The following is a 16,677-nucleotide window of genomic DNA, read 5'->3' as shown; positions in this document are numbered from 1 at the left end:
GCCCGGTGCGGGGCCACACCCGCGGCGGCGCTTCCTGCGGGGCCGCGGCGGGCGCGCCGGGGGCGGCACATGGTGCGCAGCCGCCGCCCCTCCGGCCCTGGGCGAGCACCGACCGGAGGAACCGGGGGGCACGGTAGCGACTGGGAGGGCTGCGCCCCGGCCCCGACTCCCCGCCGGCCGTCCCTGAGGCATTCCGCCCGCTGAAGGGAACTTCGCGCAGGATCCCGCGGCCGGAGGCGGCGGTGGTGGTGGAAGGGAGGGGAGCCAACGTGCGAAAAGGGAAAAAAAAGAAGAAAAAGAAGAAGAAGAAGAAAAAAAAAAGAAAAGGAAATTATATATATATTTTTAGCTAAACGATGCCGGAACGGGGCCCGGGGGCTCCCGGCGAGCGCCCACCCGCCGCGGCAGCGCCGTAGGAGCGAGGGCTGGCGCCGGAGCGGGGCGGGCGCCCCGGCGGAGCTCGGTCCCCGCAGCAGCGGCAGCCCCGGCGGCCAGAGCCCCTTCTTGCTTCCCGGCGATTAATGGAATGATGTTGCGGAAAAGGCAGAGCGATCCTGCCGGGCTGAGTCGGGACTGCGCGGGCGGCGGCGGCGGCGGCAGCGGGGTAGCGAGCGGCATGCGAGTGCCCCCCCGGCGCTATGGCTAGCGGTGGCTCTGGCAAGTCCAGCAGCGAGGTGTCTGGCGGCGGCATCCCCAGCAGCGGTTCCCTGCAGAGGAAGAAGCTCATCTCTATCTGCGACCACTGCAAGATCAAGATGCAACTGGTGGCCGATCTGCTGCTGCTGTCGAGCGAGACCAGGCCGGTGAACACGGAGAGCCTGTCCGTCTTCGGCGAGTCCTTCGAGAAGTGCAGGGACACGATCATCGCCAGGACCAAAGGACTCTCCATCTTGACCCACGATGTCCAGAGCCAGCTCAACATGGGACGCTTCGGGGAGGTGGGGGAAAGCCTGATGGAGATGGGGGAGCTGGTGGTCTCCCTGACGGAATGCTCTGCCCACGCTGCCTACCTGGCTGCAGTGGAGACTCCGGGGGCCCAGCCCGCCATGCCCGGCTTGGTGGATCGCTACAAGGTGACCCGATGTAGGCATGAGGTGGAGCACGGCTGCGGGGTCTTGAAGACCACCCCTTTGGCAGACATGAGCCCTCAGCTCCTGCTGGAGGTTTCTCAGAACATGTCCAAGAACTTGAAATTCCTGACAGACGCCTGCGTGCTGGCCAGTGAGAAATCCAAGGATAAATTTGCTAAGGAGCAGTTCAAACTCAGTGTCAAATGTATGAGCACCAGCGCCTCTGCCCTCTTGGCGTGTGTCAAGGAGGTCAAGACTTCACCCAGCGAGCTGACCAGGAACCGATGCGTCTTGTTCAGTGGACCTTTGGTGCAGTCTGTCTATGCTCTGGTGGGCTTTGCCACTGAGCCCCAGTTTTTGGGTAAAGCTGCCACCATTAATCCAGAGGGCAAAGCTGTGCAAACTGCCATCCTAGGAGGAGCCATGAGTGTGGTATCTGCTTGTGTGCTCCTGACCCAATGCCTCAGGGATATAGCCCAACACCCCGAAAGTAGCACCAAAATGAGCGATTACAGGGAAAGGTTGAGGAACTCAGCTTGCGCCGTCTCGGATGGTTGCAACCTGTTATCTCAGGCACTAAGAGAACGATCTTCACCCAGGACTTTACCGCCAGTGAACTCCAATTCTGTGAATTAACCCCCACATCTTCTGTTTAGATCCCAGTCGTTGCTAAAGGAAAATAATATCCCACCTCCTCTCCCCTTTTTTGTATACCAAAGAATTTACTTGGATGAGCCCAATCCTTTGATTTCATGTGGTGAAGAAGCAGAACATACTCAAACTATACGTACTAATAAAGGTAGCCAGTTTGGGCTTCTTTTTATTTTACTTTAAAGTCAAGCAAGTATCTGCAGATAAATTTTCCTTTATTCAACAAGGTCTTTACAACTGTTTGAAAGTGTTTTGTTTTTTTTTTATATTTGGGGAGGTGGGGGTATCTTAAGGAGAGGAAAAAAAAAAAAAGAAGCTTTAATCGCGCTGGGTGCGGTTTTTAAAGTTTGTCTTGTCTTGTCTTCCGAAATTTCCCTTCTAAATTTTACTGTTCAGTTGTGCAGGAAAAAGGTTACCTCAGTTCTCACTCATTTAAAAAAATGAAAAAAAACCCAACAACACATAGATGATGGATGTAGCTACTATTTTGTTTGTTTTTGTTTTGTATGACTTTTTTTTTTTTTGCATCAAGTGTTAGGTTAGAAGTGCATTTGGTGTGTAGGAGTGGAAGGACTGGAGGTTGTGATTATGTTTTCCATGTGTTGATTTCCAAACTGGGGGAAAAGCTACTGTGAGTGTTTAAACAAACAAACAAAAAAAATTACACTATAACAAAAGTGATTTTTAATTTTTTTCCAATGTCAGTTTTTATCTTGCATGTACTGGAGTATTTATTTCATCTATTAAAATGTTATGTTTCTCAGATGTCTTTCTGTGAATCTCTTAATACTTGAAGAGCTGGACAACTAGGCCTGTTTGCATTGTATGTCATTTTCCCCAGGGAATGGGTGGTACAAAAGTAACTGTAGTTCTAGACAGCAGCATACAGGCTGCAGTTCAGTTCTTTTATTTTTATAAATACCGTCCCTCCCGCAATAGCACCCCTCCTCCTCAGGACGCCTCCGACAGACACTCCGTGGTTGTATTTATGGAAGGCTGGGCAGTGCTGGATGCGTTGGGAGGGCTCTGGCTGCAGGCACAGGCTGGCTCTGGCTTTATCAGCGTTCTGTCTTATCTTTGGGAAGCTTGTGTATTCTAGCTCGTGCAGATGGGGGCCATCTGTCTTAAATCTGTGACTTTCCATATTAATTTAGTGAGGATTTCTTGAACTTTGTCTTGCTGGATAGCCCTGCTTGTTCCGTGTGGCCGGTTAGGAGTGCGGAGGAACGGGCCCTTTGATTCCTCGGAGGGTCATGTTGGAGCTCCTCAGCACAGGTTTCTGTCAAAGCAGCTCTCGTTTGATGTCGCGGGTAACAGAAAAAGTTAGCTGGCTTTTGAGGCCTAGTCCACCTCCAGTTGAATTCCTTGGGAATTGCGAGTGGACCTCAGGGAATACTGCAGTAGTTCCCATAACTGCAGCGGTGATTTTTTTCAGCCTGGTCTTTGTGGACCCGTGGGATCTGTTGCCTTCTGTATGTTCCATGACAGGTAAATGGAAGAGCAGGTCTTCTGGCAAGGAGGCTTTGTTTTGTCTGCCCAGCTCCATTGCCTAATGGCATTTATTATTTTTTTTTTAATAGGTCTGCAAATTGAGCAATGTCAAAAGCCATTGGAGAACACAACTTAAAAACGTTGTTACTGTGGTTTAAACCTTTACTGTACCAGTGCTGTCCTATTTATTCCTTCGAAGAAGTAAACTGGTTGGTTTTGGGGACGGAACAGTCGTGGAGTAGTGAAAGGTCTTCCTTTCACAGCAGTGTTGTTTCTCTTGTGATGCTTTTACTTAATTTCGAAGGGGAGTGAAGTGTCACTGGGTAGTGGACAAACACATCCTGTTGAAGGAGATAAAAGCTAAGCTTATATATCCGTATCTTCAAGGTTAGAAAAAAATAATTCTTTGGCTTAAGTACAGTGGACCCCAGTATTACGTTTTGTTTATTTTTAAATGAAACTTTTCCAGCTTCAGTGAATTGTATGGTTAAGACTTTTCTTTGTGAAAAGCAGTCCAAGCTACGCTTCCTCTGGGGTACGATTTTCTCTCTGCGTTATCTCTGGTGCAATATAAACCCAGCAGCGTGCGCTGCAGCGGCAGCGATGGCCGTATCTTTGTGGTAGAGCTTAAAAGTTCTCTCACTATTTTTTTGTAAATAAGTATATACACACGCTGTACTAACTTTGACTTAGATGCCCCCACAGGTACTTCCTCAGGGGCTCTCTCGCGTGTGCGTGCACGCACGTTTTCCCATCTGGACGGCAGGAACAGCTGTAGGACTCCGGAGGGACTCTTAGGAGGCCAAGGCCATCTTCAGGGAGGTCCTGTGCCTCTGCAGTGTTTGCGGTTGTCTGCTCAGCTACCCTCTGTGTCTCCCACCCTTGTAGCATGTCTGCGTGGAAGCCGAGATAACTGTCCCAATCTACCCTTCCTTCTCTTCCGCGAGGGGAAGGAGGAAAAAGGGATTGTGGCAGATGTCACGCTTTCAGGATGTACTATCTTCTGCGGCTGCGGACAGGAGGTGAGGAACGGGCTCCACCCTTCCTTTGCATAGCTCCTGGAAGGTGCAGGACTCCGTGTGGGACGTGCGGAGATGGTGCTGAGAGGGGAGCGGGCGCAGGTTTTGGGGTGACATCCTTAACTCCACTTCTTTTAACTTGCCGTGACCTACGTGTCCGAGGCTCCCTCCAGGTACAAACCAGAGGATTCTGAAGGGCAGCTCTGCAGCGTGTCTGGCCAAAAAAAAAAATAATAAAAAGTAATGTCCCACTGCCTCTTTTGATGTTTCTACTTAGTAATTTTTGGCGCTGCTGAACTAATTAGATTCTTTTTGATTCATTTATACCTTATTGAGGTTACATGGATCACAGTGCAGCCTCCTTATTACCTCTGCATATGAAAGGCAATGTATTATTAATGATGATAGCGCTGATTTTTGTTGTGGTAAGATTTTGTTTTAAGTGGTTTAGTGCAATTTCTGTTTTTACAAGGATACTGCAGATTCTTCACCCATTTCTGATTATATTTTGAAGTACATGCATACGTATATAAAATAAGAATGTATCTTTTTTTCCCCCTTTTTAATACTGAAGGAAAAGGAACTGCTCTAGATCTTGCTTTGCTTTTGAGGTGTGTTTTTGGGGGATTCAGTTTTGTAAAGTTAAACATGAAATATAGCTAGGCTATGATTCCAGTTAACGGTCTGATTAAAAAAAAGTAAAATATATATATATATATATATATGCACAGACATATATAGTAAGTTCACCAAAGTAGCTTACTGTAGCATTTTAAAATTGTGGTAATTTTAACACTTCAAAATGTTCAATCATTTCTTTCCAGAGAACTCGCACCAAGGGAGCTGTGTGCTCCCTGGCCTCAGCTTGAGAGAGTATCTGTCAAAATCTGTGCTATTCACATAATTTGCACAGTAAAGTTCAAAAAAGAAAAAAGGCTTTTGATGCAAACAAGTACAACTATTTTTATGCACTCTGAGTAAATGATTAACAGGAAAAAGTCTCTATATATGTACACACATTGTAGCATTTTCAGAGCTGAAAGAGTGTGGTTCCACTACTGAGAGTGAACATAATGTATATTTAAAATGCTGTGGTGCCACATTTATAAGGACTTAATGAATCTCGTGCTAATTTATTGGGAATGCATTCCTACAGAATATTAATTCTGTTAGAAGACATTATTTTAATAAGTATATTTGTGTTGTTCATTTACTTTGTACTTGCTGGGATAGAAAAAATAAATAATGGTCTAGTTTTCAGGGTGCAATTGCGGGCCACATCGAGGTCCCTGATTATCACTTGGCATCATACTTTAGGCCCTTGTTGCCCAACTACTTACACCATTTAGGTCAACAATTCAGGTGACACCATTTGGGTAGAGTCACCATTGCAACATAGGCTTAGTCCAGCATGAAACGCATTTCCTGACCTGGAACCTTGCTGGTTTTGACAAAAGAATACTTAATATTTCAGGCTGCTTCTCTCACATATGTCATAGAACTACTCTAATAGTGCATTTAATCAAAGGGTTAACTTATTTCTAAACACATTATGCAATGCATATTTTTAGCCAAAAATAACACTATCCCCACCAAAAGTGAATTAAGCTTCTTTTATAAATGTAAGAATTTTTTAACAGGGAAAAAGTTGTCACTTTTATATTGCCTGTGAATTTGATACTACCTTTTGGTTGCTGCTTCATCATAGCAAAGATCATTATTGATTTAATACAGCAGCTAAGTCTTGGAATTTGAGATCGGAGCAATGCGTTTTCTGATTCTAAAAGAAAGTAAGTCTGTAAGACAAGCAGTAAACTAGCAGCAAAATGCTATTGAAAAGCAAGTACACTATTTAAGGGAAATTACAAATGTAAATCCATGTTATTTTTCAAAACTAAGTAAAAAAAAAAAAAAGACCATGGGTCAGATAATTCCCTTCACTTTTTACCACAGGAAATGATCAAAGTAGCAGAAAATCTGCTCTTTTTGGCCAAACTTCTGTCAGAGACAGAAGGGGTCGAGCCAACACATGGTGTATGCAGCCTTGCAGCAAGAAGGGATGTGGCTGATGGGAAAGGAGGTGGAACCAGAGAAAATCTGTAGGGTAATACCTCCTATTAAACCCACAGGAATTTTCCTACCCTAGATAAAACATAGGCTGATCCAATAAAACAAATCTCAAACAACGCGACCTTTCTTCCCGGGCTGTGAGATGCTTGTGAATGAAGATGTGGGGCGAGGAGTGTTTGGGATGCTCTGTGTCGAGCAGCTGCGTTGCTGTAGGGAACCGAGGGCCTCTGGGGTTGCCCTAAGTACGGGCAAAGAAGTGTACCTGATAGAACAGTTTGGTGGGAAACGAAGGGGTTGTTTCTTTTTTTTCTTAAATTTTCTCTTTCTTCCCTATCAGGCTCTTTCTAGACTTTACAAGCAGAAGCAGATGGTAGGGACCAGTACATTTTACTTCTTTGTTCTTGCTGCCTGTGAAAGGTGCCAGATGGGCAATAATAAAGATAGAAATTCTCTTCCTGTAGCCCAGGGATAGCAAAAATGCAGAGCAAAAAAATAGAGACTGCCCTATCCTCACAGAATCACCAGAATATGGGCTTTTTTGGGCCCACTGCTTTTGCTCTTTGATGTTTTGCCAAGAAACTGACAGAAAATCCCAGTGGCAACTTGACAGGGGCATCAAGACCATTAAAATATTTCACATAGAACACCAAACCACCAAACAGGTTTGGATCAATCACAAACGGGCCAAAAACTGTACTGGCCAGGTATGAAGGGCAAGGCCAGATCCTTCATATGAATAAATAACTTGGAAAATTAAATATCGTGTACTGCAAGAGGTGTTAATTTACTTGGGAATTATGAATTATCAAAACTTTTTTATAAGAGTAGTTCAAAGGCATATTTGATTAACATAATTAGTAATAGTATTCTCAACCATTTTCTTCAAGAAGACAGACATCTGTGGACATGAAGGGCCTCATCCATGACTCTATGAAGTCTGTGTAATTAAATATTTTCCACAAACTATGTTAAAATGTTAGGGGTCATCTTGTGTTGCAAAGCAAGGAATTACATATTGATTTTCATTAATTTGAAGCTTTTCCTAGAACTGTTTTTATTGTACTAGAGTCCTTTGAACCTAAGGGTTTTTTTTGTTTTGGGTTTTTTTTGTTTTAAACCACACAGTGTATGATGCTATATTCCAACAAAGTAAAAAGCAGCATTTCAAGATTAATGCAGAGATTCCTGGGGTCTTTTGGCAGTTTGCCAGACTCTTGTTCCTGTTCTAACTTAATTTTTTATAATTTCCTTTTATGTTAATAAAGGCTTCTTGTGGCTGTAAAAGTTGAAGTTGTCTTACTCCATAGACAGCCTGGTTCTTATGTAGATACTATTTAGATTATTTAGAAATCCTGCTGGTTGCCAGATGGAGCTCTTTTGGGTTTTATGTTAAATACTTGGAAAGCTAAATAGCTTGATTTTTCTCTCCTCCTTCCCTTCCTCCCCCAACAAAATAAATAAATACTTGAAAAGTGATTACTAACAAGTTGCTTAACTTCAGTTTTAAAATCAAATTAGTTTGAGGTGAAGTGACTGCAACTATGAGATACCTCAGAGTAGTTGGGTTTTGGCAGGGTTTGACTTACCCACCAAGACTTTGAACCAACAGTTTTTCTCCAGGGTTCTTTGGGCAGCAGGAACCTGAACTTTAGTCTAAAGATGAAGAGTCCTGAAAAGCGTAGAGCACGGCCCCAAATCCTGCAAGTCGCATTTCTTACAGGATCTGGGTTTCAGATGGAAGTCCCAAGGTGGTCTTAGATGCCGTGGCTGTTAGGATTGCTGGAAATCCCTGGAAGGGTGTGGTTCAGTGGTTTTGCTGGGCTGCTGCGAGACGCTTGTTCCGTTTCACCAGCCTTCGGGTGACCAAGAGTCGGTGTGGTGGCTCCCGTGTCTCTTGTCTCCCTACTCTGAACACGTAGGTGAGCCACCGAGGAGGAGAGATTTGACATCAGGTTCTCCATGGCCAGCATGGAACCTGGAGGTTCTTTGCGAATCGTAATGGGGTGGTTTGAAAGGGCTTTTATTCCTTTGGGGTGCTGTGCTCTTCAGCCCCGTCAGTCAGTTGGGTTCACGGGGTCTCCATTACTGCGCAGAGCATCCGCGGCAGAACCAGGCCAGGTCTGGTTGGCCTCCCTCTGGATTTTAGCAATTGTGAAGCTTCATTTGGTTGAAATTCAGGCAAACTGCTGAGTCTAGGAATGTTTCTCAGAAGAGCAGTGCCTGTTGGGCACTGTGGTATTGATGAACTGAGGGACCTTCTGTTTCATACTCTTCCAAGGTGTTCCTCCAATTGACGCAGAAGGTGCCTGGGGAACACTGGGAGTCAATGTCCCACTAATCGATTCTGTTGTCATCAATTGCCAAACGGGCAAGACAGTGATTTTGGCCTCCAGGGTTCTGTTTTTGAAGTACAGAGTAAAAAAATGCCATTTCCTAGCCAATTTTTTCAGTATGTATTGATTCTGTCTGGTTCATATCAAATATAGGAAGTCTCTGGAATTGGCAGACCTGCTGCCCAGGTATACTTTGGCCCCTGCTTGCATTCTGAACATGCACACGATGGAAAAAAGTGAGAGCAGTCAGGTAGATCTATACGCGCAGTGTGACAAATTATAGGCCCTGTAGCACTTCTGAATTGGCATATACTTAATGCTCTGGTCTTATTTAAATGCTTCAGATTGAGTCGATGTTTAAAAATTTACTTTCTGTTAAAAAATTTACCATGGAATCAATCTGTTCTGGCAATGTTAGATTCACGGTTCTAAAACTTTCACCCCTTTTATCATCTTAAAGTAGCCATTAGTCTGAAACTTTTCAATCTCTGGGTCTGGCTTAAAAAACAAAAAGGAAATGGAGCCCTGTATTTCAGTTTTAATTTTTTTTAAAGCTTTAAAGCTAATGGGTCGACTTATTTTTAAATTACAGAGCACGGAAAAATAGTGGGTGTATTCTTTTTCATGTTGAAGTGAGCTATTGTTTCTCTGCTTGTAATTAAAAACTCGCTTTTTTAGAAACTCAGATTGGTCCCAGGCATTGCAAGAAAACCTGTGAGCAAAACTTACCAGCGTGAAATTTCCTTAATACTGACTTCAGGCATGAACTCACTCAGAATCTGTAATCTTATCTTGGCTTCTGACTGTCATGTTAGAGGAGTTTGTCCCAACAGCCTGGTACCATCTCAACAGGCTGAAGAGCCGTTGTTGAAGTGAGTGGTACAAGCTCCAGAGACAGATGGGTATTATCTTTGAAACTTCAGAGATACGTGCTGCTGGCTGGGGCAATGCAGGTTGTAGTAATACTCATGAAAAGTTACAGTGAAATACGGGACTGAAAAAAGCTATGAGCAAGATAGATTTATTTCAAAGTGAGGGCAAAATTTATAGTTTTTAAGGGAAAAAAATAATTGGTCAGAACTGTGAGTTATTTAGGGGCTTAACTCCCGTTGATTTTCAGTGGGAGCTATATGTCTAGATGCTTTGTGGACCTGGTCATTTGTGATTAAGTTTGATTGCATATGGTTTTAAAATTAATTCTAGGATGTTGTGGTACTCTGGGTTGTTGTGAAACTCTATAAAGCTAGGAAATTTGCAGTTGAAGTACAAACACGGGCCATAATTCTGTTCCTACCATGGTCACCTTTCCCTATGGGTTAAAAGCTCCTGTTATCCTTGCATACGCCCTGGCTGGCCAGCAGCCAGTGGCCCAGCTCTACCTCATTTGTCTCTTCTGGTTGCCAGATGCCAGCATCGTGCATCTTACCTTCACCTCAGAACCACAGATTTCAGCTCCCTCCCTCCACCCTCTGCTCCTGGTACAACACCCAGATGTGGAACAGAGATCCCTTTGTGCTCTGTGCATGTTATCCTCATACAGACCATATGCGTAAAGACAGTTCATGCTAATTGAGGTCCAGGTCGCATTAGAAACATACCTGTTCTCTCTGTATGCAAATTCCAGCTACCGCAATGCCACATACATCCTTTCAAAATAGGTCTTGAAGAGTTGCCTGTAATGCATATTCCCTGGAACTGTGTTTCACACACAGTTTGTCAAAGAGCTGTAATGCTATTCAGGAGAAAGCGTAATCTGACTTTAGGTATTTATGAGGTGTTTTTTTTAGTTGGGGTGGGATGGCGAGTGGGCTGGATACCATGAGGTGTAGGTTAGTGACTTGCTTAAAGTTGCAGCAGCTCTAGGTGCTGGTTTCCCAACACAGTAGCATTTGGGCTTGAGTGTGGCTTTTTCTGCTTCTGGTAATTAATTATACTGTCCTGCTTACATTGTGTATTGAGTTAATCTGCAACATTAAGTTCAATAACAGAGAAGTGACATCTGGGTTTATACTGCTCTGTAAAATCTATTTATTAATGAATCTCCTATAACTTTTCTATATTGGACCCTGAGGCTGCTTTTAAAATGTCCTGTCTTGCCACAGGTTATTTGTTTGTCAAAATTCCCTTAATTATCTTTCCAACTGGAAAAAGAAAAACCCCAAACAAAGCCCTACTTGGTGTATTTATCCAATTCCCTGCCAATCTGCTTTTTATGGACAGTTTCAAGATACGCAGTTGAAAATCACTTTCTTTGAAAAATAGTTTTACTCCTAATTTTCAAAGTCATAGTCTGAAACTCATAAGTGTTTTGTTTTTTATGTGATTAAACCCACATCTGCTCATTGGGGTAGAATAGAGGAAAAGGCATGTTTTTCTGTCTTGGTACATAAGATAGCAAAAGGCCAAATGTTCTTCTTTGGTTCAGTTACATGATTGTACTGTAGTACACAAAAATGCCTGGCTGCATCAATATTGCTGTTTTGGATACCAAGTATGCTTTTGATTACAGGCCCAGCACTTTGCAGTCACTTGTATTGGGAAAAAGAAAAAAAAAAAAATCTGTTGAAGGACCCTGTTAGTACATTATAGCGTTGTGTATTAAGTTTGGTTTTGTTTAAGACAAGAAAGCATGTGCCAATTCTTTATAAGATCCCACTCATTTGGCAAAGGAATTGCATTAATTACATCTTGTTTTCTGTACTGTGCCATTACAGAAGAGAGAGCACATGCTGCACTTGTAAGGGGATGAAATAATTCACATCTTTGAAGCCTTTGCTGTGTTTTTCCCTTTTCCTTTGAAAACAATGGTGGTCTGCAGAAGACTTTCCCTGGGTGATAAATACGCTTTGTGGTGATGCTCAGAAGCTTGAGTAAAGCAGATTTTTAAAAACTAGTAAATCTATCTGATAGAAACAAAGTAATTTCACAAAGCTTTTTTCCAAAGTATTGTTTTAGCCATAGTTTTACCTGGGTTTGTTGTTACATTCAATTAATATTACTGTTAGACATTTCCTCTCCTATGAGATGATTTTATAAGATGGACTGATTTCACTTACGGAAGATGTGGTTGCTGACTGGTTTTGGATCCTTTTTAAGGCTGTGATCTGTGAGATGTTGCATGTCCTTCCTTCTGAGACTGTGCATTTCACTGATCTGGAGTTCACATAAATCACTAACGTCCAGGGAAAATCACTCCTGTCAAGAGAATAAAGCATAAAGAATGTTCAGAGCACATCTATAGGAAAATTCTTCAAGATGGACAACTCTCTTTCAATAACTCTGTGTCTAAACTACCTCAAGAATATTAATTCAAAATTAATGAGAGTATTTAAAGAATTTCAGCTGCCAAAAAATTGATAACCTACATAGTACGTGAAAGCCTTCCTTCATGTTTTGCTTCTGTTCATAATCTATCTGTCTAAAAATAACAGTTTAAATGTATTTTTATGCCAAAAAAATGGGGAGAAAACAAAGTCAAAGCCTGTTTTGGTTTTCAGAAGTGGACTGCAAAACAATCAATATCCCTTTTGCTCATTAGATGCCATGTAACTAAGTTATTCCACTGCTTATTGCACTCTAAAATACCTTTTTACTGTTGATTTGCATTGACATCCTACAGTTTTATTTTAGACAAGCACTCAGCTTGTTTATGTGCTTCAGCCGTATCGACTCTATATAAATTCTTCCTCAGAACTAAATAATCCTGGTTAATGATCGAGTGAAACAATATTAAATTTATTTCTTAGGGGAAAAGCTAGCGCTTTGCATAAGTCAGACTGATGATAAGTTCAACCTAGTAATTTTAAAGGCTGTTGCATTTGTAGTTAGACTAATTTGTATTTGAGGACTCTTGCAAGCCTGAAGCATGTTATTTTCAAACTGTTTAATTTTATCACCATTGCAGAGAGTACAGAATTATCTCTTCCAGACCAGCTTATTTGGGAATTAAAGCCTTTTAGAATATGCTTAGTGAAAATGGGCCAACTTAGCTCTAGTTTGCAGGGTGAGTCCTACCTGCAGATACGAAACTGGCACGTACAGATTTACATGTGGTGAGGGAGTTGTAATGTGAGTCAAGAACTGCATTACCTGACATCGAGGTATCTGGGATTTTTCAAAGAAACACAGACTTTTATTTTTTTAAGTGGCCTTTTGAATTTGCTTTTGTGGGTGAAACCCCTAAGAGCTTTTTATGGTGATCTCACCTCTCTTTAGTTCTCAAATGTATCCATTGCTTTTTTTGGGGGGGGGCAAAGGGGAGCATTTTCTAAATACACAGCAGATGCCCTGTGCAAATATGACCCATTCATGCTGGTAGCAAATCATCTCCTGTTTTGAGTGTGGATATAGTTTATATCGTGATTTTCTTCACTGGATAAATTCTTTGTCTCTAGCATCCTACCTGTACTGTTAGTCTTGATGGATGAACTCTGAAAACAATGAACTTTGCCTTGAGCTCAATAAATGGTGTAGCTATAGGGATCCTTTCAGACAGTTAAAGATCAGGTGTGGTGGACACAGGTATGAGGTACACAGCTAACCACACACACACAAAGAGGACTCCTTCCTAAGACTTGACCTTTCTCCCCCACACGCTTCTTTACAAAACCGTATGTTTCTTGCCTTCAAAGAATAATAAGTACTGTAGGGAAGACAGAGTCTGCTGGAAAGGCAGTTAACCATTAAACAGGGGTTTAATGGATAGACATTAAAGGGGCCATGGATAGACAGCAGATCTACCAAATTACTACTAAATACTTATTACATACTAAGTACTTATTAAATTGCTAAAATCTGCATCAGAATTAGCAGCTAGATGAGATCTTCTGCTTATAAGCAGGGATCTACATGGAAATATAGTCAGTCATCACCATGGCTTGCCAGCAATATTGGGCCTCTGCAGGAGGAAGAATGTAGAAACTTGGTTGGTCAAATTGCGTAGATCAGTTCTCAGGAAAGAAAAAGGCCTTTCCAGAGTTAGCTTGAATTAAGCTGATACATAGGGATGCAGTTCTGATAATTAAGGGTTTTGTAGAGCACTCCAAGTCACAGTAGCTGTTAAGGGTACTTGGGCTAAATATAAGAGTGAACCTTTCTTCTTCATCAGAATGAAAGCTTTCTTGTTTACCCCTAGGCTGTTACATATCTTCACCTTTCCGTATGTAGAGGGCTGTGCCTTTTCTAGTAAGAGAGATTAAAAATAATGCACCTCTTTCCCGTGAAGTATGTCCCACCAGTCATCATTTTCTCCTTGCTGTCTTGGTCCCGAGCATGGTGCTATGTAATACTCCTAGTGGTGCTTTACTTTTGTCTTGCTTTTTGCATTGTCACTCACATATTCCTTGGTGTACATCATCAGACTAGGAGCCATTCCTCACCTCTGTTTCTATTTCTCCTCTCACGCGTCCAAAAATCTCTTGTACTGACTTACAAAAACAGCTGGAACTGCAACATCACTCCATTTTAAGCTCTGAATTGTGTTAGCCATTACATTGGTTCCACATGCTGCTTGGGTGGAGACATCAGTTAAAATTCCCAGCACGGCCAGTCAGGCCAGGAATTGCAGCTCTGTGTAAGCGGTGGTGACTTTCTAATTCTTGATTACATTATGCTAGAAAAGAGGATTGTTCCCAGAGCAATTTACCAAGAGGGGAAAAATGGAAATACTGTTCAAGGATGACCTTCCACCCCAGTGATCTATTTGGCTGGCATCTGTTATTGCTCAGCTTCTCCGTCATGGGTTTTGCAGTAGTCTAGTGCTTTGTCATCACTACTAAGTGGAAAACTCCTGAGCTCACTAAACAGTTTGTGAGGGGTTTGGGTAATGGCAGATAGATTTATGAACGCAACTTCAGAACAAAGTATTCATCAAGGTTCCCTGAAATAAACACGGGTCCTATTTGAGCAGGCTTTAAATGCATTGATTCTAAAAATTTCTTCCGTCTAAAGCGCTATTCCTGAGCCCAAGATCCTGAGAGAGACAGGAGAGAGGAAAAAGAAGGGAATTACTTTGCACCGCTCCAGCATGGGAGCAGGAAAAGTGTTGTTGCGATTGTCTCCAAGAAAGAGGCAGTGCTGTAATCCTGTTTCATTTTCGTACGCAGAACTTGAAAAGATTTTTCCTAGAAATGTGTAATGGGACTGTCAGAAAACAGACCACTCCCCTTCCCAGTAGTTTCCTGCTGAAGTCATTTAAGGCCTCTCACAGCTTTCATCTGTGTAGGCACCGAGAGCTCATGGGCCAAGATTTTTTTTTTTCTTTTTTTTTCTTTTTTTTTTCAAATGGAATACAAGCAAAAATGAAGTGCTTTAAAAAAAGTCATTAGGAATGAAAGTTGGAAGTTTCTCTGCATGTGAGGCTGGCTCACCACTTCATCAGTTTCTCATTTCCGTTCTGTTGCCGTCAATCCCAGTGAAGTGGATCTAGGTGTTTTTCTTGTTTTAGGTACTGCTAAAAGCATGCATGTGAGCTGCCCAAAGGGGTGGAGAGAAAAGTTGTTCCTTACTTCACTTCTGGGACTGTCTGTTCAGGGCTTTACACAGGAGGTGACTTGGAAAGGCTTGTGAATTCCATTTACTGTGCACTCAGACCTGATGATCGCAGTAGGCTGAACATATAAAACCTGCTCTGCAGGCAACAGCCCTAGTGCAGTAGCTATTTAAAGAAAAAAAAAATCCCTTTATGGAGCTGGCAGACAGCCTGCATTCACAAAGATGAGAATTTTTGTTGGTATATATGCCGTGTTGATCACAAATGATCGAGGCGACGTGCTTTAAAAAGAAGCCATTACTACCCTGAATAAATGGGTGCTACTCAGCATGCATTTTCTGGTTGGACTGAATTCAAGCCTCCCATTCTGAAATGGATAGCTTTTTTGGATTGCATTCACTTGTCTTTCAGACAAATCTGTAGTGTGGATTTGTTCCCTTAGATGAATGATACACATTTCATCCGGTTTCTTTCAAGTTGAACTGTGCCTGGCACGGGAATGATAAATTATTTTTTTCTTTCTCCTTCTGTCTAGAAGACCATGTTGTACTATGAAAGATGAACTTCATTCCCAAGACAGATGAACTGCATTCAGAGGTGGATTTACTGATACATGTTTGTAATGCTGCAGTAGTGCCATGGGCACCTCATGAGACAGGCATACATTGTGGTACTGTTGAGCCTTAGTCACATTCCAACCATCAGCCCTTTTGTAAAGCTTTAATTGGATGTTATATGTCCCTAAAGCCTAGAGGAGTCTTCTCTACATGGAGTGAATTTTCTTATTTTCTTTTACTATTAGTCTTTGAGGGTGGTGATATATATACACAAGTATTTCAGCCCTAGAGCATGAAGAACTTTGTGAAGTTAGCTTGCCGTTTTATGCATTTATGCTAGTATTTAAGTAGGCTGCCAGCATGCTATGAGTGCAATCTGCTATATTGATGAGACATTTAGAGTGTGTATTTGCATTTGCTAAGAAATTGTGCATACCTGATACATAATTGTGTGGAGTTTTCTTGATCCAGTGGATGAGGACACTTGGTGAGATGAGAGTACAGCCTAAAGAACAACTTAATGACTGCTTTGAATTTAACACCTGATCAGGTCCCAGGATCAAATTTGGGACTGATGAGCTAACTGGCATACTCGGAGAAAACTTAAGTTTGCTCCAAGCATCTGACCCTTCTCCTGCAGTGCTAGCAGGCTCTGAGCATTACCTGTCCCTGTCACCTCCCTACGTCCCATCTGCCCATGTGATGAGGCCATATGTTTGAGGCTAGACAAACAAGATGTCCTGTGGTCTTTCTGATAGGACCTGCCATGGCCTGATGTGAGGACACATGGCACTTTTAGACAGTCTGGATTCAGGTTGTCTGCAAGGGCCACCTGGAAAGGAGAAGCTGGGTTGTGTCTCAAAACCTGTTTCTAGGAGTGGCCACCTCAGGTACAATTTAAGCAAACCTCCAGGGCTATAGCTACAGTCCTGTTTGTGCTGAAAACTTACCCAGCCTTTCCTAAGGCTTCAGATCCTGATTTACTTGCTAAGGTAT

At 42.5% G+C, this 16,677-nt stretch overlaps 1 protein-coding gene across 1 annotated transcript; it reads left to right on the top strand.

The window, feature by feature from the left end:
• The first annotated feature begins 6 nt into the window (after positions 1–6).
• On the top strand, positions 7–2,486 carry MESDC1 (mesoderm development candidate 1). The gene has a single exon (XM_014944654.1). The coding sequence runs from the start codon at positions 639–641 to the stop codon at positions 1,704–1,706; it is 1,068 nt and encodes a 355-aa protein (XP_014800140.1). The 5' UTR covers positions 7–638; the 3' UTR covers positions 1,707–2,486.
• Positions 2,487–16,677: the final 14,191 nt, after the last annotated feature.

Source organism: Calidris pugnax, unplaced genomic scaffold (genome assembly GCF_001431845.1).
Source record: "Calidris pugnax isolate Ruff unplaced genomic scaffold, ASM143184v1 scaffold70, whole genome shotgun sequence".
Taxonomy (NCBI): domain Eukaryota; kingdom Metazoa; phylum Chordata; class Aves; order Charadriiformes; family Scolopacidae; genus Calidris; species Calidris pugnax.
The sequence above is the reverse complement of the archived record's forward strand: the minus strand, read 5'-3'. Positions and strand labels throughout refer to the sequence as shown.